Source organism: Alosa pseudoharengus, unplaced genomic scaffold (assembly GCF_046254945.1).
Source record: "Alosa pseudoharengus isolate Yale_2024_CS ecotype anadromous, Long Island Sound unplaced genomic scaffold, YU_APseudo_1.1 YU_APseudo_1.1_scf_24, whole genome shotgun sequence".
Lineage (NCBI taxonomy): Eukaryota > Metazoa > Chordata > Actinopteri > Clupeiformes > Clupeidae > Alosa > Alosa pseudoharengus.
The window spans coordinates 18,078,947-18,106,507 of NW_027468689.1; the positions used below are offsets into that span (position 1 = coordinate 18,078,947).

The 27,561-nt window shown below is 43.4% G+C and overlaps 1 protein-coding gene across 2 annotated transcripts in view; it reads right to left on the reverse strand.

Moving 5' to 3' along the window:
• LOC143142448 (double-stranded RNA-specific editase 1-like) overlaps nucleotides 1-27,561 on the reverse strand; it is an 82,559-nt gene that overhangs the window by 15,032 nt on the left and 39,966 nt on the right. For both annotated transcript variants that reach the window (XM_076303334.1, XM_076303333.1), the window contains exons 3-4: nucleotides 14,601-14,627; nucleotides 2,531-2,605 (exon numbers count right to left, since the gene is read on the reverse strand). In XM_076303334.1, coding sequence (XP_076159449.1) covers nucleotides 2,531-2,605; nucleotides 14,601-14,610 — 85 coding nt within the window. In that variant the 5' untranslated portion in view covers nucleotides 14,611-14,627. The remainder of the gene's footprint in view (nucleotides 1-2,530; nucleotides 2,606-14,600; nucleotides 14,628-27,561) is intronic.

The following is a 27,561-nucleotide window of genomic DNA, read 5'->3' on the forward strand; positions in this document are numbered from 1 at the left end:
AAAAAAAACTTAAATTCTACATCTTTGTCGCTCCGGTGAACTCTCTCTCGTACTGGATTCGGTCCTCTCCCGTCGATGCGCTAGATGTGACCCGCAGTAGCGCGGAGGTACAATTGTTTTCTACGTAAAACTATATGTATAGTCAGAAATAGTCACATCGTTGAGTGAGAAGCACCAGGACAACGGCCCACAACACTCTTCGAAGCAAACCCATGAACTGACCACTCTAATACTAACACCAATAGTACCCATAATACTAATACCGTATTTTCCCAACTAGCTGATTGATTTTGCTACATTTCTTCAGCTATGAGGTTAATACACAGTTAATATGGTATTATGGTTTTGTTTTTTTAATTTGCATAAAATACTGTCCTGCGGTGTATACACAATGCGGCTAATACACAGGAAACTACTGTAGTATAAAGATGGTCACTCCAATAAACTTGACCCACCAAATCCACCAGCTCTCGTGACATTTCCACCAGTTGTCCTGCTTGAGAACATCCCGAAGAGAGCCCCTAATCACCATCAGTACGACCCCCAGCTGAGGCGCTGCCAGCTTAGCCCGCTGCAGGCTGAGAGTAGCTTCTGAGATGCTAACGCTAGTCATCACAGGGAGTGTGTGAAATGGGATCTGTTTGATGGCTCTGGGGGAGGCTCGCTGCAAACCGACAGCAGAAAAAAAACGTGAACGTGTCCGCCTAGCGCGTCGCGTCACATCAACATAACATCGCCACAATACCACTTTCAGCGAGTCTGACAGAACGTTCCAGTTGTTCATGCTTGAAAACTAGCTTTGCCATTCAGATTCCGAATTTTTTTTTGACCCCCCCCCCCCCCTTTTTTAACTTTTTTTCCCCATCCGGACATAAAATTTCATCACATCCAATTTCTTGCTAGATCGCCTGCCTTGCTTAAAAGGAGGCCTCTGTTGTTCAGTTTCCCCAATCATTCGGAGTGATACCACAGATGTGGGGGCTTTGAAGTGTGACAGCACCATTGGAGTTGGTCTGCTTCCGGAAAAACTGCCAATGACAGGAAAAATGGAAGCGTAAATGTGGCTTGTTGTTTATCAAAAAGTAGTTCCTGAGATTTTTCTTTGTATCTCAAAATAAAAAGCTACTTCCCCCAAAAAAGTCTAGTTTTTCACACTTTGCTGAAGTCTGTCTTTGGCGAATTGAACATAATGTGACATTCTTGCCAACGGGACCATAGTGCACCAGTTTCAAAAAGTGAAAGTAATAAACTTAACTTTCCTTTTGCTGAAAACCTAGCTCTGTTTAAGGGAGGGTTTAATGCAAACTCCCCTAAAAAACAAACACTAATCAATGCGTCTATGAGTGCATAGAAAGTCACCCCGCGTAAATTGAAGGGATTTGGTGTCTTCCAGACCAGTTTCGGTTTTCATGAGAAAAAAGGTCAAGCCGCCAGACACCCCCAAAAAGCGCAGGAGACGGCCCCCCTTCACTTCAGCTGAGTGAGGGATTACTCTCTGATCCGTCCTCGTAAGCCTGCAGAAAAGCGCTGGATGACCAAAGTGCTCTCAAGAAGAAAAGTGGACAAACAAACCGCAGAAAAAAGTGTTTTGGCCTCATGGGGGAGGGGGATCTACCATAGACGAATGGCTTAACACTGTCCTTTTTGTTCAGATGTCTATTTATCTCTCCAATGCCACTTTAACACTTACAACAAAACTCATACTTGTAAGAACTCCAACATAGAGTATGTTAAGAACATATATAATATATAACTAGAACCTATAACAGTGTTTATCACTGCGTGTAAACAGAGGATAGTTGTATAAGATATGATAGTTGTATCAAGATACCACAACCACACTCAGGAGAGCTCCTGCTCAGGGCAGCCATTTTAAAGTTAAAGATAAACGACACTGGGATGCTTTTATCCAAAATGACACAGACTCACAACAGCAAGTTCGGGAATCGCACCCGGGCTGACCAATTGTCAAGCGGTGCCGTTAACACTACTCCACCACGCTCAAATTTTGGGACAGCAACTTCCTTTTGGGACAGCAACTATAATAACTATATTACAACTATATTACAAATGATACAACCTGTGTTGCGGCAGAAGTACCGGCTGGCCTATTAAGAGTTTATGTGTCATCAAAATGATTTTGTAAACGTTATTTTAAGGTAAAAAAAATCTTTAGGGCTGCTTTAATACCAAAGCTTGTGAGAGCTTGTGTAAAATTAATTTGGGCCTTTGGGGGAGCAGGGTCTTTCTTGACTGAGCTGAGGCCATATCCTTAGGAGGATATATACTCTACTCCGCTACAATGCTGGTGTCTTTGGTGTGCTGTGATATTTGTTGGGACACTTCATGGAGGTAAGATGCAACTAGCAGAACAGAGAAAGGCAAAGAGAGGGGGAAAGAGAGATTGAGAGAGACAGAGAGAAAGATTGAGAGTGTGAAAGAGCACGGAAGAGAGAGAAAGAGAGAGGGGGGGGTAAAGAGGGGAGACAGAGGAAGAGAAAGAGGGATACAGGGGGTAGATGATACTCACTCATGTTCTCCTCTTCATCCATGTCCATGCTGAGCAATTTCTGCTGCCCTCTGGACTGCCTGACTCCAGCTCTGCCTGTATACACACACACAAACACACACATGCACACACACCAACACACACACACACCACAAAGAAATAAAGAGAGATGTCTGTTTTAGTATTGATTCTGTGCATTTTGACACCAGCTTGTTCAACACACACTGCGCTTCAGACTCCTACTCAAAACCTCCACACAAGCTTTATGCCTTCAAGTTACACACAGAGAGGTGAGGTGAACAGACACACACACACACACACATACACACACACACACAGATGTATTAGTAACTGAGACGTTTTGCTTATTACTTACACAACCTACAAAATGCATTTAGTGCACATATACGTCTTACAGGGCCATAATCACCAACCCAGGCACCCAGACTGAGCAAAAAAATAGACAGGCAGCTCTCGCTTCTGTGTTAAGCCCAAAGTAAATCAACTTCCTCTCTCTCACTATATTTCTCTCTCTCCACCTCTCTCTCTCTCTCTCTGCTGCTGTAGTGCTGTACTCTAATCTGGGCCCTGCTGACGGGCAGAGTTGGGGATGGCGGGGGCAGTCTATTGTGACATTAATATCCATTCCATTACCGCTCATCTGCAGTCACTGGCTAGGAACGAGGGAGCTGAGAAGAGAGGAAGAGAGGAGGAGGAAGAGGAGGAGTACGAGAAACATGCCGCTCCATTTCCACGAGCCAGTGGCTTTGAGTCAGAGATGGCATCATAGGTGGATAATCACCAGTTAAATATGCTCGCCACAGCACTAAACGTTATTGGTAGTCAAAAGCTAACCACACAGCAATGAAGTTTACTGGTTGATAAACATACTAGCCATATAAGCTCTTAATGATTTCGCTGGTGTCTTTTTTTTTTTTAAAGTTTAAGTCTCACGCCTTGTGTATGTTGAGTGTCCGAGGGCTAGTCTGAGCCAAGACATTAGCACATAATTATCACCCGGAGAGAAGAAATACTCTTTTCTGATTGGCTGGCGGGTGGCCTTTAATTCTGAATAACAGGACACCGTTCCATATCAATGCTTATGAATGGTAACTATAACAACCATAGTAGGACGACGGTTGCAGTGCTCTAGAATCTTTTGGTTGCAGGCTTCCCAACAATGGAATCAATTGTAAACAAGCTAACTGTCCATGCTAAAGTTGTACAACAAGCTGAAATAGTGAGCTTCTTTTTAAACAGAACCGCATGTTTCCAGTGCTTACACTTGGGCGGAGACAACTCCCCTTCGCTGCGCGTCGGGGAGTTTTTGCCCCTCGCCCTCGTCCATTAATTCCGTATAACAGGACACCTCGGCAGCCGTTATCCCTTACATATTCATGTTGACCTGACCTATGACGCCGGTTGTGAGGCATTAAATCCTCTGAGCCTCTGACTCTTTTCCGCATAATATCAGTCATCCACAGACATATATGTTGCAAATATACTCCAAATATACGCAAAACATTGCTTAAATACAAGTGGATTAGCAAAAGAGTGCTGCAAAATATGGCTATCGCATCCATGCTAATGCTATTGGATTAGCTGCCTGCTAAACAGAGGACGGACAACAGTGGGGACAAGTTGAGATGAAGAGCAGAGACGAAACCCACTCTTGTCAGTGTAATATGGAACAAAATAATACAGAGTTGCTGAGTTTACAAATATTTTCCCGCTGCTGCATATTATTTGTGTTTGCGAAGAGAGAAGATGCCGGCAGCAGATGCTATTAGCGTCTGCTGAATCAGCTCGTTTGCTCTGACTCTCACTCTCGCCATGTCTCACACGCCACACTCTTTAAAAATGTGGCAAAATCAATCAGGGCAACAAATGGGTGATGACAAGTATCCTAATTTCCCGCCTATTAACCGAGATTTTATACATTGATTTTGCATTGTTGCAAGTTAATACGCAGGAGCGAGCTGTACATGGGAATGCATTTCTTTTCTTGTTATTTGCGATTAAAGCACAATCTGATCATGATTCATTGGGCTATAATTGGGCATTGCGGTTAATACACGGGTGTGGTCATTGGTACAGCATTACATCATTCATCTGGATGAAATAGTGCAGTTTGATACTGGAACTAGAAAATATATGAGTTGGTAGATGTCATATACTGCCAAATATTATGACAGACAAAATAATGTTTGCCTGTTATCAGTAATTGTCATGACAGCTCATGTAATGTTTGATGCTGGCACAGTCTGTGGACTGTCCTACAGTATGTCAGAAAGAACTTCACACAAATATTTTAGTATCCTTAGGGCTATAAATACAGACCACTCACTATGGTAGATATTAATGAATTGTGACTAGAATATCTGGATATTACCATGAAAATGTTATTCCAACTAACTTTAAAATACATTTTTACATATTATTCCTGGTGCCAGTTGTAGTAAGAGTATGGCTTGGGGGACTGACTCAGAGCAGCACATCTGAAATTGTTGGTCTCAAGTGAGTTTCCTCAGTTTGTTAAAAATGGAGAAAAACATAGTTGTCTCATTACACCATCATCCTCAACAAAACAACCTGAAGCTGAGAGATTAATAAAGAAAAAAAGATGAAGATAAATAAATAAATTCTTGAGGACTAAAATGGAAGTAGTTTTAGGTGTGATGTTTGCTTTCATCTCCCTTCCTCTCTCTTCACCTCTCTCACTCTGTCGGTCTGTCACCTGTGTTTAGAGATAGTGCAGCACAGTGTAGGAAAACAGCACATCTTGGAGGAGAAACCAGGACGTTCGCATAACTTCACAAGGTGAGGAACAGCAAGCAGACGGAAAAAGCAATTCCATTTTCACCTGCAGACGAGGTATTAGGGGCTGCGCCTGTATACTCCTACCTTAAGAAACAGGGCAAGCTTTTTGAAAAGCAGCTGCAAATCAGTCACTAAGTAGATTTGTAGCACCGCTTGAGCAGAAGATATAGGTCATACCAGGGGCGGAAGGAGATGTATCGCTACCTTGCACCTTGTAACCACATTAGGAGAGCAATTTTCAAAAAAGTCTGCTTTCCATTTTAGCGTCGAAATGAAATGAAAGGTGGAATACGCTGCAAATCAAAGCCGCAGCTTTGTTCGCCAGAGATTATGTTAACGGCTATGCCTCAACCACTTAACTTCCTCAAAAGGCCGTCTGTCGAAAACAGCGACAGACGGAATAAAACGTCGCTCTTCAGAGCCCGCCACCCACATGTCTGAGGCATGGGAGCGGGAGAGGTACCTGCCATCTAAGGCGGCCACTCTCAACACAGAGGCTATCAGACAAGGACCGGTCAGACTGACCGGCCGCAGCCATCTGGACACAATCAGTCCAGAGTGTGAATTACCCCACCATAATTGGGGGGTACTGCTCCTTCACTTTTTCTATGACCATCATGGTCCACTACCATATCAATCCCCATCGTGATCGCCAAGTGCAACATGTGTTGTGCAACACACATACAAGGTGTAAACATGCGACAAACTGATAATCAGTTGGCTACAGAATATCTCATTGTTATTAGCCAAAAGAGAACTGTTTTGATCAACTCTCAAAAGTTAGAAGTTAAGTGCACTGAAATACCATTCTAATTACTAGTAAAAGTAATACCTTTACAAGAAGCCTATTGCTTATTTCATGACATATTGATTTGGTTTATTTTTAGATTTCATGACCTGGAGGTAAGATCCAACCCTCTAATATAGCCTAGCCTACTGAAACCAATTTTCCATTATAGTCTATGGTAGTCAGTGTCAAATCAACACAATTGCCTAGAGATATGTGAAACCTAAGCAATCTTTAATGTGATTAAGGAGCATATAGCCTACTATGAAAAAACATACTACCACATAAGAACTACAGAGCGGTAACCTACAAGAATCCGATAACCAGAATGTAAAAACAATAGACCTACTAACCAATTAAAAACAAATTCAAATACTAGCATGTACTATTTAGCCTAGGCTACTTGGCTCTTTATGTTTCCACAGGTTTCACTAATGTTATGTAGGCTTAGCTACATCAGACCCTCTTGTGCATAATAAAAACAACACAGGATCTGTGCCAAACTAATTTCAAAAGGACACAATCAATTCAATTCAATTCAAGATAAAATGAGAATCAATGGACACCTAGGCTATGGACTGGAGTTCATCTCCTTGGAAATGACAATCGATTTTACCTCACCACAATGTAAAATAATAATACATGATTTAAATAGAGAATTATCTTGCTAACTAACCTTGGTAACTAACCAGGTCCACTTTACTAGCCTCAGTGGGTAAGTAAGTAGCAGGTAAGTAGCCGGTAATTAAATGTATGAAGACGTGACATGAGCTATGAAAGAACAAAACACGTTAATACATGAAGGTTGTAAAATAGCACATATTCAACAAGTTAGACGTCTGCTAGCAACTTACATTTACCCATGCACGTCAGCAGCAAACCGAATTTAGGCTACTGGAGGAATCTAGCGTTTTGTCATTCAACGTCGTTGACACTTGCTTGAGAAGTTGAAGTCGTTCTCTACAGTATCTCCGTTGCTTCTAGCGCCACGGTGGTTAAAAATGGTACGGTCCATAATAGGGGTGTCTGAAATAGCTTTACATTAAACTTTTCCTAGTGAAAATAGGAGTTAACTTGTATTGTAGCCAACTGTAATGATATTTTTTCACAATATCAGAAAAATTACCTGACCCCCCCAAAACTGATATTTCTGTCTCTTTGGGGGGTACTGGGTCTTTATTGGGGGGTATAGTACCCCCCAGTACCCCCTGTAATTTGAACTATGATTATATATCCAAAAGAGAACCGTTTTGATCAGCTCTCAAAAGTTAGAAGTAAAGTGCACTGAAATACAATTCTAATAGTAAAAGTAATACCTTTACAAGAAGCCTATTGCCTATTTCATGAAATATTGATTTGGTTTATTTTTAGATTTCATAAGACCTGGAGGTAAGACCCAACCCTCTCATATACTGTATAAACAGAAACCATTTTTTTATTATAGTCTATGGAAGTCAGTGTCAAATCAACACAATTGCTTAGAGATATGTGAAACCTGAGCAATATTTAATGTGGTTAAGGAGCATACTATGAAAAAACATACTACAACAGAAGAACTACAGAGCGGTAACCTACAAGAATCTGATAACCAGAACAAGCTGGGTATCATTAACGCTACAGTATCCTACAAATGAGTCACATACACATGCACACATACACTTTTCCTTTTCTTCATAGTGTCTCTGTGAATAAAATAAAATCCTAGTTTCATTAAGATAGCCTAGTATCAGGGTCAGATGAAACTACATTTATTGAACTAAAAATATGAAATAATAGAATCTAAAAACAATAGGCCTACTAAACAATTAGGCTAAAAACAAATTCAATGCATGTACTATTTAGCCTAGGCTACTTGGCTCTTTTTATGTTTCCACAGGTTTCACTGATGTTATATAGGCTTAGCTACATCAGACCTTCTTGTGCATAATATAAAAACAACACAGGATCTGTGCCAAACTAATTTCAAAAGGGCACAATAATTTATTCAAGATAAAATTAGAATGGACACCTAGGCTATGGACTGGAGTTAATTTCCTTGGAAATGACAATCGATTTTACCTCACCACAATGTAAAATAATAATAATAATAAATTATTTAAATAGAGAATTATCTTGCTAACTAACCTTGGTAACTAACTTTACTAGCCTCAGTGGGTAAGTAGCAGGTAAGACTTGACATGAGTTATGAAAGATCAAAAAACGTGAAGGCTGTAAAATAGCACATTTTCAACAAGCTAGACGTCTGCTAGCAACTTACTGTACATTTACACATGCACGTCAGCAGCAAACCGAATTTAGCCTACTGGAGGAATCTACGTAGCGTTTAGTCATTCAATGTTGACATTTGCTTGAGAAGTTGAAGTCGTTCGTTCTCTATCTCCGTTGCTTCTAGCGCCACGGTGGTTAAAAATGGTACGGTCCATAATAGGGGTGTCAAATGGCTTTACATTAAAATGTTCCTACAGTGAAAATAGGACTAGCAGTTGACTTGTATTGTACGAACTGTAATGATATTTTTTCACAATATCAGAAAAAATATCTGACCCCCCAAAACTGATATTCCTGTCTCTTTGGATGGTACTGGGTCTTCATTGGGGGGTATAGTACCCCCCAGTACCCCCTGCAATTCAAACTATGAATCAGTCTCCTCAGCTCAAAGACAGAACTTTCCATCCTGACGATGAGTCAGGAAACAACACGAGGCTGTTTCATGACGGAAAACACCAGTCATCACCGATTTGGCGCAGATATGTCATCATGTCAACATTCACATCCCAATTAGGCTTTCTTCAACCCTGACGTTTTTGTTGTATGTGCAACACAACCCAGAAACAAGAAGACAAAACTGCAATGCTGTTTTTCAAAAGTTTGAACTGGAATGAAAACATATGCTGATATAATTATTTCCTGGTAAAAAACAGAGGTGTACTATAAAGGCTTTTGAGCTTGGTGGCTCTGACATGGTCAATGACTCACATCTGCTAGTGCAAAATAGACCTTTTCTTGTTATTTGTCACCAAATGCCTCCCTATGGATAATGATCCAGAATTGATTTGGCCTCTACTAAAATGCCACAGGGCGCTGAGTACTGAGTAGGGGAAGATAGCTTTGGATGAGGATGAGGACGTCTAACAGGGCTCCAGTTTCCATTAAAAAAATGGACATGAAGACACTTATGATTGCATTGTGGACAGAGACAGACACACAGAAACACACACATACAGTACACACACACACACACACACACACACATTATGTCTAGTGTTCCCTGATTGGCCGGTAATGCCTCTGTTCACTGCCGTTTTCCTCTCTCTCTCTCTATTTTTTCTCTCTTCCTCCCATGAATTGAGATTCACACACACTCACAGACACACACATACACACACGTATATGTATATGTGTGTATACAGGTGTGTACCCGATTTTCTTGCCCAGTCTTTCTTTCTTTCTTTTTCTCTCAGACCCTGCTGGCATCACTGTTCTTCATCTTCCTGTATCTATTCTCATCTCTTTCTCTCTCTCCCTCTCTCTCTCTCTCTCTGTCTGTATCTCCGCAAACATTTATCCACCTGCAGATCATGTCGGCTGAATTTGCATGTGTCACCCCACACTGCCACAAACAAACAAACAAACAAATAAACAGACAGTGGACAGAAGTGGAGGAGAACAAGACAGAAGGATGCTTTCAGAGCCAGACAGTGAGGCCAAAGGCCAGATACAACTCCCTCTCCCAGGGACAGGGGTCAGTGCCAACCCCACCCTCACCGCACTGGCATCAGACAGAGACAGGCACTCGACACGGCGGGTGGCACATGGCTGTTGCCAAAGCCCACGGCTAGCTCACCTCGACGCTAACGGCAGCATAACCCCACTCATTACGGGGCACGTCGCTGGCTGCCCTCCCGGAACGAGACCTTAAGGTCGCGACGAAAATGACAGGGAGCGGCACTCCCGGTTTCCTCTAAAACGCTGTTAATTGCCCAACGGTTGGTTTTGAAACGAGAGAGAGAGAGTGACTTTTTTTTATTAAGTGTCTCGCCGCTGTCTGCAGAGAAGTGGACAGGCTGAGACGTTTCAGCACTAGGTGTCAGACGAGGTCACCAGTTAGGAGGATGTGTGTCACCCATGAGACGCTGATCAGGAGTACGGAGTTTAAGGAGTTTAAGAACCGTCAGTGAATTTCAATCAGCTATCATGGCAAGCCTTAAATTAACATGTTACTGAATGCTCTGCTTTTACTTTCACTAACTCAGGTATGTGTTTGGATAGACATTTTGGTGCAAGGTGTGGTAGCATCATAACTAAGAGAAACAACTGATAGCCTTTACAGTTAGTGGTGTGAGTAATCTGCATCTATGTGCAGTGGCTCTACTGGTGGGCATTTGTGTTTCTGTGTGTCTTGTTCTCTTCACCACAGACAGCTCTCAGTGTGTGTGTGTGTGTGTGTGTGTGTGTGTGTGTGTGTGTGTGTGTGTGTGTGTGTGTGTATTTGAGTCCCTCTCTCTCTCTCTGTGTGCATGTGTTTCAATATGCGTGTATGAGTGTGTGCATATAGATTTATATCTGTGTGTTCCGGTGTTATGGACAGAATCCCTCCTTTTTTGTCCTGTGGTGCCTATGTCGGTCCTGTGGTGCCCATGTCTGCCCCCTGCTAGTCCTGCACATGATGGGCAGTTATGGGGAGGGCACCTGCTGCTATGATCTGCCCATTACTCAGCAACATGGCTCCTCTGTCTGCAGGATGCGACTACCAGCACCATGGGGTACAGCCAGAGCCTGAGAAGAGAGCCTGCAGACAGTATAGCATCTCCTTCTCTCTCCCTCTCTTCTCATTTCTCTCTCTCTCTAATCTCATCTCTCTCTCTCCCTCCCTCTCCCTCTTCTCATCTCTCTCTCACTCTCCCTCTGCTGAATTATGCGGGATTCTCAGAGCAAAGTCAGATGATTATATAGCCTCAATTTATGAAGCTAATATAAGCCTTCTCTCTTCTGTCTGTGTCCTGCTTCCTCTCTCTCTCTCTCTCTCTCTTGGTCCTTCATTTTTTCTCTCTTTCCATCTTTCCCTCTTTATCTCCTCCCCCTCTCTTCTCCCCTTCTCACTGTCTTTCTTAATCTCAGTCTTTTCCAGAAAAAAAACCTTCACTTCAAGGACCCTATTAGCCAGGCATGGGTGGGTGGGTCATTGTGTCTACAGAGGCCATGGATGACCAAACAGCACTGTTCTCCATAAGGCAATCAGCTCTGTTTTACAAGGGTTAATGTGTGTGGAGACAGTCTGTAATGTGAGCTTGAATGATCCAGACACACACACAATACACACATGCATAAGAGAACAGTCACAACTGCAGGGGTACACCTAGCGTGGTGAGACCATCCTGATTTCTCTATTTTTGATCCTCCATTTGTTCACTCGCAGATCTGTCTGGTATCTTGTGATAGAGAAAATTTGGAGCCGTTCGCCAAACAAACTGGCCAATCAGCGTTGGTTTTGAAGCGGGTTTGAATCGACTGTTCAGTCTAAACAACATGGTGGCTTCCATGGATGAGATGAGCGTTGCTATCGCGCAAGTTTTATCCGAATTAGGGAGTATTCCTGGGTAAGCTGGGAAGCTAGGAGTCTCTGCCATGCAGCTGGGAGGAATGAACGACACAGACATCCTCCATGGACGATTCCAGTTGGTGTTTGGTAGCCCTGGATCTTGGTTACTTAACGAGAAATGGAGGAATATTCTTTTTTCAGAAGTGTACCGTTAAAACTTGGTGGGGAGTGTCGTTGATGAGGTTCATGTCACATACAAATGGTAAGTTTAAAAAAATGTTAACATTAGCTACGTTACCTAACTTAATTGTATGTTAAACAATGGCATTAGAAGAACACTTTGTTGATCTGATTGGTTGATTTGGCCCGTCTATCACCAACAGTGATAATCAGATGGTTTATCCAATCAGCTAACCAGTATTTTCGCCCCTTCCCAAAAGTTCTCCAATGGAACGTTCCCAGATTGCCGAGCAAATGCTGAGTCAGGTTAGGGTACACCTGCACACATATGTTCATTTAAGACAAACACTCACACTGTCTGCTCAAACACACACACACACAAACACACATCAATTGCAACAAGTTAAGAAGCTCTCAACTGAGCTCTCACTGTTCTCTAGAGAGATAACTCTCTCCCTGTCACCCACCCTGATCTACAGTTAAACAGACAAATGGATCTTCTTCATCCCTGCTGGGATAAGTGATGGCTGACCAATAGCTGACGTGTAGATCTGTCTGTGTGTGTGTGTGTGTGTGTGTGTGTGTGTGTGTGTGTGTGTATGTGTATGTATATGTGAGTGTGAGGTGGGGTTGAAGTCATTTATGTAATGTGAGGGATGTGTGTTGTGAGGTAGTATTTTTGTATGTGTGTGTGTGTGTGTGTGTGTGTGTGAGTGCGCGTACAGTATGTGTGTGTGTGTGTGTGTGTGTGTGTGTGTGTGTGTGTGTGTGTGTGTGTGTGCGCGTGCGTACAGTATGTGTGTGTGTGTGTGTGTGTGTGTGTGTGTGTGTGTGTGTGTGTGTGTGTGTGTGCGCGTACGTGTGTGTGTGTGTGTGTGTGTGAGTCTGTGTCTGAGTGTGTTTGTGTGTGAAGATTACACACAGTTCCGGGTGGATTTCTCTGCTACAGGGTTTCTGTCTCCGTCATGCGTGAGCAGAGCTGTGAAGGGGAAACGTTAAATCCGTCTCGCCCACACACACACACACACACACCCACACCCACACACAAAAGACCCTCTACACATTGCAGCTGTAAGGCAGCTGTAAGGCATACACAATATGGCATACACACTACTATGGAAACACACACACACACACCCACACACACAGAAACACTCGCTCCCATGCACAGAAATATTCTGCAGTTACAGTTTGTTTTCCTAGCTGAAAGAAATGTCTTAGACAGATGTCGAAATGTGTGTCCCAAATGCTGCATTACAATGTAATGAAGATTTACACAGAATAGCCAATAATAACTGCTGTCTCTGTTAGACACAAGAAGACTACTGTACTTGGGTGATATTGCTGGCTAGCAGTCAGTGATTTCTTGGAGGATGTTCCCATCACAACACATCACAATTCACTCACTGTGATAATGGAGCAACAGCTCTGAATAGAAAGCCCATCAAGGCATGACCAACACACCACTGAACAAAATGTGACAACTTCATCATCGGCTAATCAGAGAGAGCTGGAGTGAAATTTTGGGGTCGGGTCTCTCTCTGTCTGTATATCTTTCTGTCGCTCTCTGTCTCTCTCCATCTCTCTGTCATGTTAAAGCCCTATGTGACTGTGACACATGTCTCTACTGTGAGTCTCAGTAATCGCCTCTGTCCTCTCTTCTCGCCACTCCTCTCCTTCCTCCTTCTCTTTCCTCTTCTCTCCATTCCTCTCCTTCCCTCTCCTCTCGTCACTCCACTCCCCTCTTCTCTCTCCTCCTCTCTTCTCTCCACTCCTCTCTTTCCTCTTTCCCTCTCCTCTCTTCTCTCCACTCCTCTCTTTCCTCCTTCTCTCTCCTCTCTTCTCTCCACTCCTCTCTTTCCTCTTTCCCTCTCCTCTCTTCTCTTCACTCCTCTCCTTCCTCCTTCTCTCTCCTCTCCTATTCTCTCCACCCCTCTCTTCTCATTTTGTCTCTCTCTACTGAGACCCACAAGCGTCTTTGCCAACAATGTTATCAGCTCCGCGGCCTGACTCCACTCCACCACCCCTATTGTGCCAACCCTGACAAGGAGGAGGAGGAGGAGGAGGAGGAGGGGAAGGGTGATTTGGGGAGGGGAGGGGGGGAGCAGTCAGATTCTGGCTACACTTCCAGATAATGGTGGCAGCAATTAGCAGGGAGGTCTGAGAAATGTCACCCGCCGCCCATATCTGTGTTCTATGAGTCGCGCAGGAAAGATGTGTGGAGGGGGTGTGTGGAAAGATGCTGTGAGGGAGAGGCACACTCACTCACACACACACACACTCACACACACACACACACTCACACACACACACACACACACACACACACACACATTCAGGACTGCGTATAGAGCACCCATCAATCCCAGCAACAGATCATCATATCCATACTGAGCTATGTGCTGGGCAGATAACAGGTTAGATTTATTCATTGGCCCCACAAAAATGTACGTAAAGTTTGGATAGAGGTAGAGGATGAGTCAATAAAAAGAAAAACAACAAAAAACAAACACAGATATAACAATAACCAACAATAATCTGTGTTCACGCCCTAGGAGTGTTTGGCGGTAGTGTCTCAGACTAGTGTGTGTAACTGTCTGCCACAAAAATCCTTCAATTTAACAACCAGACTTTATTTTATATACACAAACAACTGAATTTTGCAAGCATTAATAGAAGATGGAGGTATGTGCATTCAAACCAAGCTGCTGCAGAGTTAAACAACAGCTTTGCCAAAAATACAGAAGTGTAAGTACCCTACATACCTTCGGTCATTGCTTTGATGTTGACACCTAAAAAGAGAGAAGAGAAAGAGAATGTTATTACTAGATGTACCGCATAGCGGTACAAAATATGACCGCCGCTCAGTCCTGTACATCCATTCCGCGAAAATAAAGCATATTAATGAATTTGTCTCCATCTTCTACTCCATCCCCCACTCTTGAAACTTTTGTGTATGCTTGTTTGGAATGTGTGTTTGCACACATTCCGCACACAAAGTAGCCTACTGGCGCTGCAAAGGTGAATAGATTTGTTTCTGGGCCAAAAAAATTGTAGCATTGTTAAAATCTCTAAACAATCACAAGTAGGGCAGTTCATCACAGTCCATCCATTGCAACTGGACTGATGAAAGGTACACCTGTAGGCTACATTGTATTTGGGAAAAGCAGAAGGTAGCAGCATAATGTATTTATTTATTTATTATTAAACAAAACAATCCCTGTCAGTTCCATGCAGTTTTCAACAGATATCAAGAAGAGAGGTCATGTCATGGATTTTTGTGAATGTTTCTTCTTCTACATATGCATAAGTTTAGTCATCTAGTTCAAATGATATTCAGCTTTATGGTCAATGCACAAATTAAATACCAGTAGTCTAAAACAAAATGCCGTTTTACCCAGTGGTGCAAATAACTGACATGTCCAAAAGGGCCTTCATGAAATGCGTTGCGAGACTGTTCATACACATTTTAACGGGCAAAGTTGAAGAGCTACTGTCCGTTATTGTTTGTGCAAATAATATGCTGATTCATGTTCCCTTGCATTTTGCAACTATGAGGTCCATGGTTAAGCTCAATCTTTTGACGCAATCTTTTGATTTTCACCCAGCCTAGTCCATGGTAGGCGCCCGATAGAAATATTGTTTAATTTTGCGATTGAGATATCCCCCCTGCGACGTGTTCGCCCCCCGGTTTTAGAGCTATTCTAAATGCAAAAATGCATAGAGGGAGTTATGACAAAACCGTGACTGTTAACAAACTATAAGCTATATAAGGTAGGCCCTATGCTAGGCCTATTACACAACACAAATTGTCACTAGGCTATGCTGGCGACCCAAATAAAATCTCCTTTGGAACCAATGGCTTACACCTTACAGTATCAAGCTGTAATGTATGTCTGAGTATGTAGAAGCCCTTAAGCTGCCACCTCTTGGCGAAAAGTTAATAGTTGCATATCAGTAGTAATACATTTCACGTAGCTGTGTGAATCACGGAAAGGGCGAATGAAGTGGACACTTCTAAATGGAACCCAACCCACTGTACAGTAGCTCAAGGTCTGTGGCTAAAGCAGCCATAATGAAAGCGTTATCATTGTTTGGATACTTCACACACACACGTGTTTTTTAATCGCATAGACTACAACTACCAAGCTGGAATCAAAGCACATCGACTCCCCTCTCACACCCTAAACACGCACTTCGAACAAACAAAAAGCGCCTCAGTCTCACGGAATAGCCATAGGCAAAAGTGTATCTGACCGGTGTAACGTTGGTACTAAATCATCCATTGCAGAGAATGATTTGTGTAGCACATGCAACAAATATGTGTAGGTACAGCCCTGCCCTGAATACATCTCAACGTGCGCTCTAAAACATCTGGTTTAAATGGAGATGTAGATCATCACGGGTGCGTTTAATAAATCTACATTGACACAAATTATTCACTTTGACGAATTTATGTAGTTTCAGTTACTTTACTTTGAGCCATGCTCTTCCTTACTTGAATCACCTTTGAAAATAGAGGATTCAAGTAGCCTATATGGGTGTTTGGGAATGAACGTTGACTCAGATGCTTTTTGAGACCTTGAGCAGAAAATTCCCAGCCCGGTGTTTAGGATGCATCATAGACAGGTTATCTTTCAGGTAGCCTATATATTTTCCATTAAAAAACCATCACGTAGCGAACGTGTTGTGGCTAACTCACTTAGCTCCTGTTAGTAGCCTAGGTTATGGTCATAAGCAAATGAGATGACAGTCGAAAGATACAATTAGTGCTGTTATCGATTTGCTTGGTAGCCTATAAACGCATTTATGGTTTTCTACAAATACATCAATAATCAAATTGGCCTCCATCACTCAACCATGCTAACGGTAACATTATATTAACGTAGCCTACCTGCAGTAAAAAACAAGCATGTCCGATAAACATTCTCAGATTTATTTCGGCTTCAAGAGGAAATGGGAATTACATGTCATGCAGAAATCATCCTACCCTTAGACGTTCTCTGCGGTAAACTACTGTAGCCTACAGTCTTGTCCTTGTAGGAAGCGAAGTGTCTTTCCAACCCACTTTAGATTAACTTCCAACAAAATTACGTCTCACTGCAACGATGCGCCATCTAGTGGACAAACGACTACTTATCGCCAATACTGGAAATGCAGCCATGATGATGATGATGAATATTTATTTTGGCTTTCTTTTAATCCTACTGAATTTGTAATTATGTATCGGCCGTTCTAATACCGATAGTATGTGGGTGCCTGTGTGTGTGTGTGCATGTGTATATGTGTGCACCACCATCTACAGGCCAATGAGTGTACAGTCACTAAATGTACACATAACTTAATTTTTTAGACCCCCCCATGGATGAAATTCTACGAAACTTGGCATACCCCCAGAGAATGTCAGGTTAATTATACACATACAATTTGGTGCAGTTCTGAACGTCTTTACTGAAGAGAGGGGCGATTAAAGCAGAATGATATTGCATTTCATTTTTACCGGGGGGGTGCAAATCACAAATGAGTGATTATGGGCTAGGTTGATGGGGGCCCTTGAGACCAACATACCATAAAAATTTCTTCATCCTCGGTGCCACGGTTCAGGTAGTTATTTAGGAAAAACTGCATTTTTTGGGTTTCGGGGGGCCCAGCGCGGAGGGGGAGTGGCCCCTGGGGACCAAACGAAATTTTTCCGTAAAAGTCTAGTGGGGCTACATACCCACCAAATTTCATGTGCCCCGGTGTTTCGGTGCCCTGGGTATCGTTGACCAAAATTTCAGGAAGTAGATGACGGGGGAAAAAAAAAAATAACTTTGACAATCCCTATATGACCGCTTCGCTAGCGGCGGTCATAATTATTATTATTGCCAGAGTATAATAATAATATTTCTTTTCCTCTCACTGCCCTGTAAAAAAAGGAAGGAGTTGAATTTCTGTGGGCCGGTTTCCGGTCACCTCCAATTTACAAGAGACACTTAAAATGAACCAACGATTATATTAATCATGGACAATTTCAACATGAGTCACTGGAAAGTAAGTCCCTGAGGGAGAGGTACCTTCTCAAAAAAACAAACAAACAAAAAAAACAATCCATGACGTTTCCTGGTAAAATATCACCACAACAACAATCCCATAACACACAACATTCTCAAAGGTGCATGAATGAAAACCATACAGATGAAGCCCAAACCACAGAGATTAATCATAGCTTTGAGCTAAAAGCTGGCCTGTTCACAACAGAACTTCTCTCATTCTGTCAGCCACTAACAAGCCCCCGACAACTGAACACAACCTGAGAGGCTCAGAGCAGGCTTTAGGCGGGGGGGGGGGGGAGGAGGGAGAGAGAAAGAGAGAGAGAGAGAGAGATGTGGGCCAAGAGAGGGAAAGATTGAACATTCAGGGAGGAAATGGAAATAGAGGGGGACCAGAGAGGAAAGGAAGAGAAAGAGGGAGAGACAGGGTGAGCAGAGAGAGGACATTGATGAATGGCCAGTGGTGGCCGCTGAGCTGCAGGTGTGTGGACCACGGCAGCCACAGGGGGTGCGTCTCAAACCCAACTGTCAGTGCACTCGTAAGGAGTCTAAAGCAGTTGGGTCGATCCAAGGAGTCTTACGCAGAGGCCAGGACAAGTGACGAGCCTCCTGGCTTTACAAACACAAGCCTCCAGGGGACAGAAAGAGGGTCTACCTTGACACTTTCCATTTCCAGTTTTTTTCTGACATTGTGTTACATAGGCCCTATCGAATGTAAGCTCAACACCCACCTCATGCTGGGCGAGGTGAGATACAGAAGACCGGGGTTTGAACAGGCAGGAAGTGGGGGGTGTCAGAGAGCCAGCCCCAGGAGAGGACTCTAGTTCTATATCTCAACGCTCCACCTGTGTCTTCACGCGCTGGACACTTCACACACCACGTCACCGAGGCAGAGTTTAAGAAAGTGTTTCTTGTTTGACAAAGATAAGCCAGCAAGCCAGCCTGGCTGGAGAGGGGAGGGGGAAAGTAAATCGAGGGGGTCGAGGTGGAGGTGGTAGGGAGGGTATCTGTAAGGAAAGATTGGGACAGTTTGCGTCTGGAGGAGTAGACAGTTTGTGGCTGTTCCAGCCGTTTCTCGCTCATCCACAACTACACTGCGGTGTTAAGTCTCCTCCACCTGCAATCCGCTTCCCCTCTCCCTCCATCTCTCTCTCTTTCTCTATCCGTCACTCTCCACATCTTCTGAGTGCAGTCGGCCTTGCCCAACCTGCTGGAGATGGAGCCTAGTGAACCTCAAACTGAGATAAACAACCTGCACATACCTCCCCTCATAACCTCCCCACCACCACCACTCCAAAACCACTCCACACCTCAGACTGATTCAACTCTGACTGAACTTGAACTTGAACTGGATTCAATAAAAGTTTGCAGGTAAACACAAAAACATTTTAATTTGGTGTACTTGCAGACTATATAAAACATGGACAAGGTTACCTACAAATACTCTTACTTGAAAAATATATATTTTTTTATAAAGGTTTTGAATATACTTAGTGACATTGGCTAATTGTCTGACTTTGCACTTTGCCCATTATTTCAATTTGGGCCCCAATTACTCACCAAGAAAATCAACATAAAATACTTCTGACAATGCTGTGTGAGGATTCCAACTTAAGATTCCCAGAGAGACCTTCGAGGCAGGTCAATGGTGCCTGCCTGTCTCTCCAACGCAGATGCTCTTTATTCAAGGGCGTTTCGAGCCTGTCACCCTCTTTCTCTCTCTCTCTCTCTCTCTCCCTCTCCATTTCAGGCGGACCTGTAAAATCTTCATGACAGCTCCAATTTATGATGTGGACCCGCGGGGATCTTCAGAGGGCACAGAGACGCAGTAGCAATTCAGCACGCTAATCATTGCCCGTCATCACCGCGACCTGCCCCTTCTCCTCACAACATCCCCCCACCCCAACCCTCACACACACCTCCCGTCCTTCTGACCAGCATCACTCTCCCTTAGGTACTGTCTTCATCTCCTCCTGGTAACCCCACCCCCATCACCAGAATTAACCCATCCCTTCCCTCCTCTCAATTAATCCACCTCACTCCAGGAGCCACACCTTCCAGGAGTGATCTAAATCTCCTGCGGGGCCTGCTAACCCACCCCCACCCACAGCTCTGCAGAGAGAACTGCACTGAGTTATGTCCCCCATCACTCCTGAGTACAGCATCCATCTTCAGAGGTGCGTTCAAATTCGCAAACATAAGCGAACGTTTGCAAACAGTTTTCTGTTAGCCTTGAGTTTTGAGAACAAACACAAACAGTCCGAAGAGGTAGTTCTCCGCGAACATACAGTGGAACTGGACATGAGTTTGACGAAGGCAACAATGCAATTACCTTTACAATGGAATGTCAACACCAAATTGTTCTAATTTAACTGTTCAAAGAAAACAAGTTCACCATGAACGTTCGCCACTGTTGGCCAAATTTGAATGCACCTCAGGTGATCTCCTCTGGTGTCAGCTACGGCTTCCCTCAACTAATTTCCTCAATCACTGTTGGACACCGTCTCTGCTCCTCTTGGGCATAAACGTCTCTCTGTTTGGCCCTGGTAGCTGCTTCTTCTGCTTGCCTTGGGCATTGTGTCTTGCCTGGGCATTGCCCTCCTACTGTGCCCAGTCCTGTGCCCTGTCTTACGCTGGCACAGACAGGGAATAGGGAGCTCAAGCGTGAATGTGAAGTGTAAGATGAACTAGCTGATTTTAAACAGTCTAAACTAACCCTCTGGCTTTGTGAGTTCAAGGTAGTAGAGTTGATTGATATAAGGCATTGATCACATTGAACAGCGGGTTAAGTGGCAGATTTCCTATTGTTTGCTATGATTCGGCAGCTGAACAGTTGGAGCGGCAGCGTTACGCTAGCGACGGGGCAGCCGTGGCCTACTGGTTAGGGCTTCGGACTTGTAACCGGAGGGTTGCCGGTTCGAACCCCAACCAGTAGGAATGGCTGAAGTGCCCTTGAGCAAGGCACCTAACCCCTCACTGCTCCCCGAGCGCCGCTGTAGCAGGCAGCTCACTGCGTCGAGATTAGTGTGTGCTTCACCTCACTGTGTGTTCACTGTGTGCTGAGTGTGTTTCACTAATTCACGGATTGGGATAAATGCAGATACCAAATTTCCCTCACGGGATCAAAAGAGTATCTATACTATATACTTATACAATATGAATGTTGAACATGGTTGGCAAGCATAGACCGTTCATGTAACTAAGGAACAACATAGAACTTCTTCTGAATTATTATGGTCTGAGTGTTACGTTACACTTTACTGTTGTTTCGTTATTTCCAATGTGATCCTTGCCTAAGAGGAAGAGAATGGTAGGCCTACATTCACATTTAGCAGACACTTTTATCCAAAGTGACTTACATATGTCAATGTACATATAGCAACTCGGGGTTAAGTGCCTTGCTCAAGGGCACAACGGTGGAAGCCGGGTACTGAACCTACAACTTTTTAGCCCAGCTACCACTGCCCCGTGGTGAATGGTGTCCTTCTTAAGATGGGGTTTTTAACACCGTGATTTGCTATGGATATAACAATGGCGATAGCCATCCAGGGAAGTACTGTATAGTCCTATCAGGTCTAATCCAAATAGTTGGCTGGTGCCTCTGGGTACCCCCAAGTTCACCATAAGGCTAAAATGGTCCACATCACAAAGATTTAGATATTATTGTTGTTTTTAGTAAACTTTTTCATATACAAATAATAATAATAATAATAATAATAATAATAATAAAAAACAGTGGATCAATTTTTCATCAAAGTGATGATTCAAGAATTGTTTGTGTGTAGAATTATACTCTGTGACTGAATAGATTTCTGCTGTATCCCCGCTCCTGATCTGGCCAGGCCAGGCCGCTGGCAGACCTCCATCGAATCAGGATGGTGTCTGTCCGGCCGTCCGGTCGGCTCAGCTGGCCAAAAATTAGCAGCTATCTAGGAATCAAATCCCCCCAGCTGCTAATCTTCACACAAGGCCTGTTTTTATCTAAAACACACCGTCTGCAAAGAGCAGGAGGGTGGGGGGGAGGGAGAAAGAGAGAGAGAGAGGGAGAGAGAGCTGATCTGATCTTCTCCACAGCTTCTCTCCCCACCCCCTTCTTGTTCTTCTCTCTCTCTCTCCATCCCACCCTCTCTCCTGGGCATCTTGCCTGCTCTGCTCTCCTTTCCTTGTTGGGCCAGACTGGCACAAACCCATTCGGATTAGATCCATTTTAGCTCTATCTCTCCTGGAGGTGACGGCCAGCCATGCCCACCCCCCCCCCCCTGCCCAACATCCACCGCAGCCCCACCCCACCACCACTCCCACTCCTGACAAATTAACCTGGAACCCCTGTGTCCAGCAGGGCTCAGTGCTGCCTGTGGGGGAAGATAATCCAGGTATCTCACCAGCTCTGTAACACAGGCTCGACCATACCATTAAGCAAGACAGACACCTGCTTCCAAAAGCATAAGCAATGCCAGTAATCTATTATGGTGTAGCTGGGATGGAAGAGCAATGTGTTAACAAGGCTAATATCCTGTGTTCCCATTGGAGCTTGAGTACTGATACCAAAAGTAAACCAGCAACTGCAAATATCACTATTTCAGATAACAACAACACCACATTTGCATTTTATATAACGATTCTCAAGGCACCCAAAGCACTTTACAGTGAAAGAGGAACCTCACTACCCACCGCCAATGTTGTAGCACCCACCTGGGTGATGCACGGCAGCCATTATGCACCAGCACACAGAGGCGTATCAAGCTTTTTAAAAGTGTGGGGGTTGTGGGATAGGAAAATAAAACAATCTGGCCAAATGATAAATAACTCCCTACAGGGATGTTGCAAGTATTTTCTGAGAGGGGTGCGGACTATATTGGTGTCCGGGAGTTTCTCCCCCGAAAAAAAATTGAGATTCTGATTGCTAAACACACCATTTTAATGCAGTTTGGGAGGGACAGAAGAAGCAGCGCCTATGTGTGGCTCATGTGACATGTAGGCCTACATGATCTACCTGCTATCACTTCACTATTTGACACTACCCTACATGGACACATATCTCATGTTATAAATCAAGAAATCATTTCAGAAATTATGTTTTGTGCATATGGGTTAGCAGGCTACAATAAATTGCCTAACAGACAGCAGCCTAATTTCGAGGTATCACTATATTAAATAAATGTAAAGGACACAGAATAGTGACAGAACTGTAAGCTCAAATTCAAAAACGTTTGAAATCTACCCAAACATATGCAAAGGGAATATAAATAAATTGTGTTACATACTGTAGCCAGCTTAATTAATGTCAATTTAAAGATTATGATTAGCAGTTTCTATGGTTTTTCCATTGATAGTTAGAGGAAGCCACGTTGTTTTTTAAACTATTGTTGCTTCTAGCCCACGTTACCTCCAGTGTCACTTGCTGCAGGGACGCACACATTGCATGAGTGCCCATAAGCGTTCTATTGAGTTCTACATGCTGGAAATCTTAACTCTCAGATGTATAACTCAAATGTGTCTTGACGCCGCCGTTTGTAAGATCAAAATAAGATGTTCTAAATGGAACGCGATCGTATTTTAGACATTAAGATCTCCAGTAGATGTAGCACTACGACACACATTGACAGTGAAATGCAATTAACAGTCAAATAAGACATTCTAAATGGAACGCGATGTAATTAAGCTGTTCAGATCTTTTCCAAGCGTCTTGGAGACGTATGTGTGCTGACTGGGCTATGTCTATATAGTTGATCACACCAAATTAATGAGTATTTCTGATTGGGGAAACTTTTAGCCTAGTTTATTTTTTTCTCAGTCCGCGGTCCCATACAATTCAATCTTGCAAATGATCAGACGTGTGAAGCACCGGGCATAACTTAATTTCGCGGCTACGTGGACCAGTAGGTTAATTGTTGAGGAGGACCATAGTTTGAGAAAAGCTGCAGATCATAGACAGAGAAAGCATAATGCTCTGAGAACAGTAGCCTGGTCTTTCTGCAGAAACAACAAGTGCCTTGGTGCGCGCACCCCTGCTTTCACTTACTCCCTGCATTTATACATTGTGACAAAAACTGTCAGTCAGACAGTGAATTTTGGTTTACTAAATTAGCATAATGCGGTAACAATTATCATTTCAATTCTACCTGAAATCTGCTCACTGCAGACGTTATAATGCAGACCCAAGCAGCAGAGCCTTGAAAGACGCACACTTTGAATTTGATCAGAGCGGCTCTGGTTCTTCACTGGCTAACTTGATGTGATTGGCTGGATGACCGTTCAATCAAATCAACAGACCTATTTGTGTCTCTCTCTCTGTGTGTTATGGTAGATACGGTTCCAATTCTTTACGGGAGCGTTTATTTCCATATTTTACTTTCATTTTAATCTGACAAAAAGTGTGGGGGATAGAATCGGGTTCCAGCAAAAGTGTGTACGTTATAACACCCACATCCCCCACGCTTGCTACGCGCCTGCCAGCACACACCAGCTTGAGGTGGAGAGTGAGGGAAGATAAAGAAGGTGTCTGTTGAGTGTTCCAGGATTCACACTGCATGTGTTTTGCAGATAAACCCACCACACACAAGCATTGTAAGCTACATAAACAATGCACAGTCATTTTTCCCACAGGCCAATCCAATTGCTACTATTGTTAATTGGCTTCCTGCTCCATGGATCTTGGATGAAAGATTGTTAAGGGCCAAAAAAACAGAGAGAGAAAGATCTATGTGTGCTATAGCAGTGGTTTTCAAAGTGGGGGCTGCGAGGGGGTGCCAGGGGGGCCTCAGCAAGTTGGAAGGAAAAATAAAAGAAACAAATAAATACATTTGAAAAATAATATACTAATAATAACTAATAATAATTACTATGAGGGTTGTTATACAATGCCATTATAATAACTTGTCGCATATCTGAACATTATATTTTCCATGATAATGACTGGGAGTAATAGTAAAGTGATAGCTCTCTAGCAGAAAGCCCCAAATGCAATTTTTACACACTGCTCCATCGCGAAGTGCTTGTGGCTAAAAAAATTATTAGGATTAGCTTAATGTATTTTTACATTTGCCGTAGTATTGTCGATGGGTTTAATAACACATCAAGGGGGTCCTTGGCCAGAACCTAGTGGTATTTGGGGGGCCTTGTCGTGGAAAAGATTGGGAACCCCTGTGCTACAGCAACCACAGCAGTGGTGTGAAGAAGGCTAATAGAGTGCTTCCTCCTAGAAAGGAATTGACCGATCCCAAGCCCCTCCTCCCATTGTCAGTCCCATAGTTACTGTTGCTAAGTCGGACAAGTTTGCAGGAAAGTGTGCAACAACGCGTGTTCAACATGGGGACGCAGCACCCCCATTTAGCCGAGTGCAACAGTGTATGCTGGATTTCTGGGCGTCAAGTAATATTGATATATTCAAAAAACAGAGGTCAGAAAGGCCTTCAGTATGCAGAAGGACACATTCACAATGTCCGCTGTCATCAACGAGGTCCTCCGAAGTCCTCATTGTGACATAGTAAAAGGGGGCGAGGCTTGGGATCGGTCAATTGTTCCTCGTGCTTCTGTGTTAAACAATCTGGTGCATCGGGAGAGGACTAATTATATATAGAGAAGTAGTATACCGGAGCAACACAGATGTTAAATCCTTAGTTTTTATTTTTTAAGGTGCTAACATGCAAAGGACTAATTACTAAAGGACTAACTACTGAGTCCTTTGCATAGTTGGCACCTCCTCATAGTGCTTCCTCCTCTCTGACTCCAAGATTAAAAGTGGGGAGACGCGGGTTAGTGAAGAGAAATAGAGGATGTTGACATGTGCCAGAGTTTGAATTACACTACGACAATCGGGAGGGGTCGACTGTGCGTATTAAAAGGCAGTTTTTTCTTTTCAACTCAAATGTCAATAGTGTAATGCACTTGTGTGTATTAAATGTAGCAAACACAATGAGTCTAGTAACTAAGGTAGGCGGCATCAACACACACTCAGGTAAGCAAGAGTAGCCTACAGTAAGCATTTTTACTGACAAAATTCATGAAATACATGTGCATACGATATTAGCAGGGGTCCGGGGACCCCCGGGAACATTTTGAAATTCTGTCTGCTAAACATACTGTATCATTTTAACGCAGTTTGGGAGGGACAGAAATGCAATTGACATTACATAAGAATATATTAAATAGTGAAAATTTGTTTGTGTTGTTTTCATCTCTTTTGGGGGGGGGGGGGGGGGTCCAGGTCCTAATCAGGGGGTCAGACCCCCCCAAAACCCCCCATAATTCGAACTGTGGACATGTCCACTGGTAGAGGTCAGTAGACGGAGGGAGATGGTGGTGCGCATGTGTACAACAGACCAGCTGAGAGTTTAGCGAGGGTGGGGGGGGGGGGGGGGTAGGGGGGATGGGCAGCCATCTGACCAATTCCACTGGTACCTGAATCGGATATGTTATCAGGCCCTGAGATCAGAGAGAAGGTTCTGGAACAGAAAGGTGCAAGGACTGTGGCTTTCACCCTCTCTCTGTCACACACACACACACACACACACACACACACACACACGCACACACAGGTAGTTGGATGCCTTTGGGATTCGCTTCCATGCCGGTAGATTAAACCCACACTCCGTTTCACACCACTTCACACCACATCAGCCGACGTCAAGGAGATGGAGGCAGAGACTTTTTTTATCTCTCTGCGGCTGGTCACCACGGAAACGGTTATGTGATGCTGTTCATCACCATCTGTGCCAAATTTCTCCCAAATTCAATACTTTCAAGTGGTTAGACAGTGGAGTCACAGTCCGGGTGTGTGTCCATTTTTTTATATCACGAACAGGAGGACAGTGAGAGAGCAGAATACTGATAAGTATTGACAGTTGTGTCTGATCACTGAGCCTTACATGTGGAGAGCCAACAGAACACCAGAGAGAACCGTCCACCGAGACCAACATCTCTGTCCTCACATGGCTGCCTCCTCGACAGTTCTGTGCAGGTGCACACCGATCGTTCAAGGGTGCTCTGATCGACTTAATTAATTTCCCCAAAGTGCAGCGGCATTGTTTACTTTTTGCGAGGGGATTAAAGCTACTAAAGAATAATAATTTCCACACAAGTCTATTGGCAGAGGAGATTTAATGAAGGCTAATGCTAATGTACAGTTTTCAACGCCCACAGGATCTCTAAGCCAGTGCTAATTCTGGGGGTGTTTTTTCAATTGCTGTCTTTTGGTTGTTGTTTTTAACACTAAATGGATTTGTATGGAGAGTGATTTGTCTTTTTACAAATTTCACTGGTCTTAAGGTGTCTAAAATCTTCAGGTGTCTTAAGACCTTTTTCTCAGGACGTTTCTTAACAGGCTTACAAAAAAATAACTTTTATCTTTATTCTTATATCACTATATAGTATGTATACAGTATGTTCATAAGGACCTTTATATGTCTGATTTTAAGGTGGTCTTAACCAGTCTTCCAGCAATGAGTCTATAAAAATGGGCAGATACTTCTATTCAGGTGCTTTTGTGTTTTGCGACTCTTCCCACAAGCTTGTTAGCACTGCCTGTAATACTTTGTGATTCGAAGAGCCTATACAATCTGTTTATTAATTGAATATCTCTCAATTTGGAGGGCAGCAGTTTAATAATAAAAAAAAGAACATCAGTTACATATCCTGTCACTTTCCTCTAGTAGATCCCTCCCTGTTGTAACATGTTAACTACGACCAGTCAACA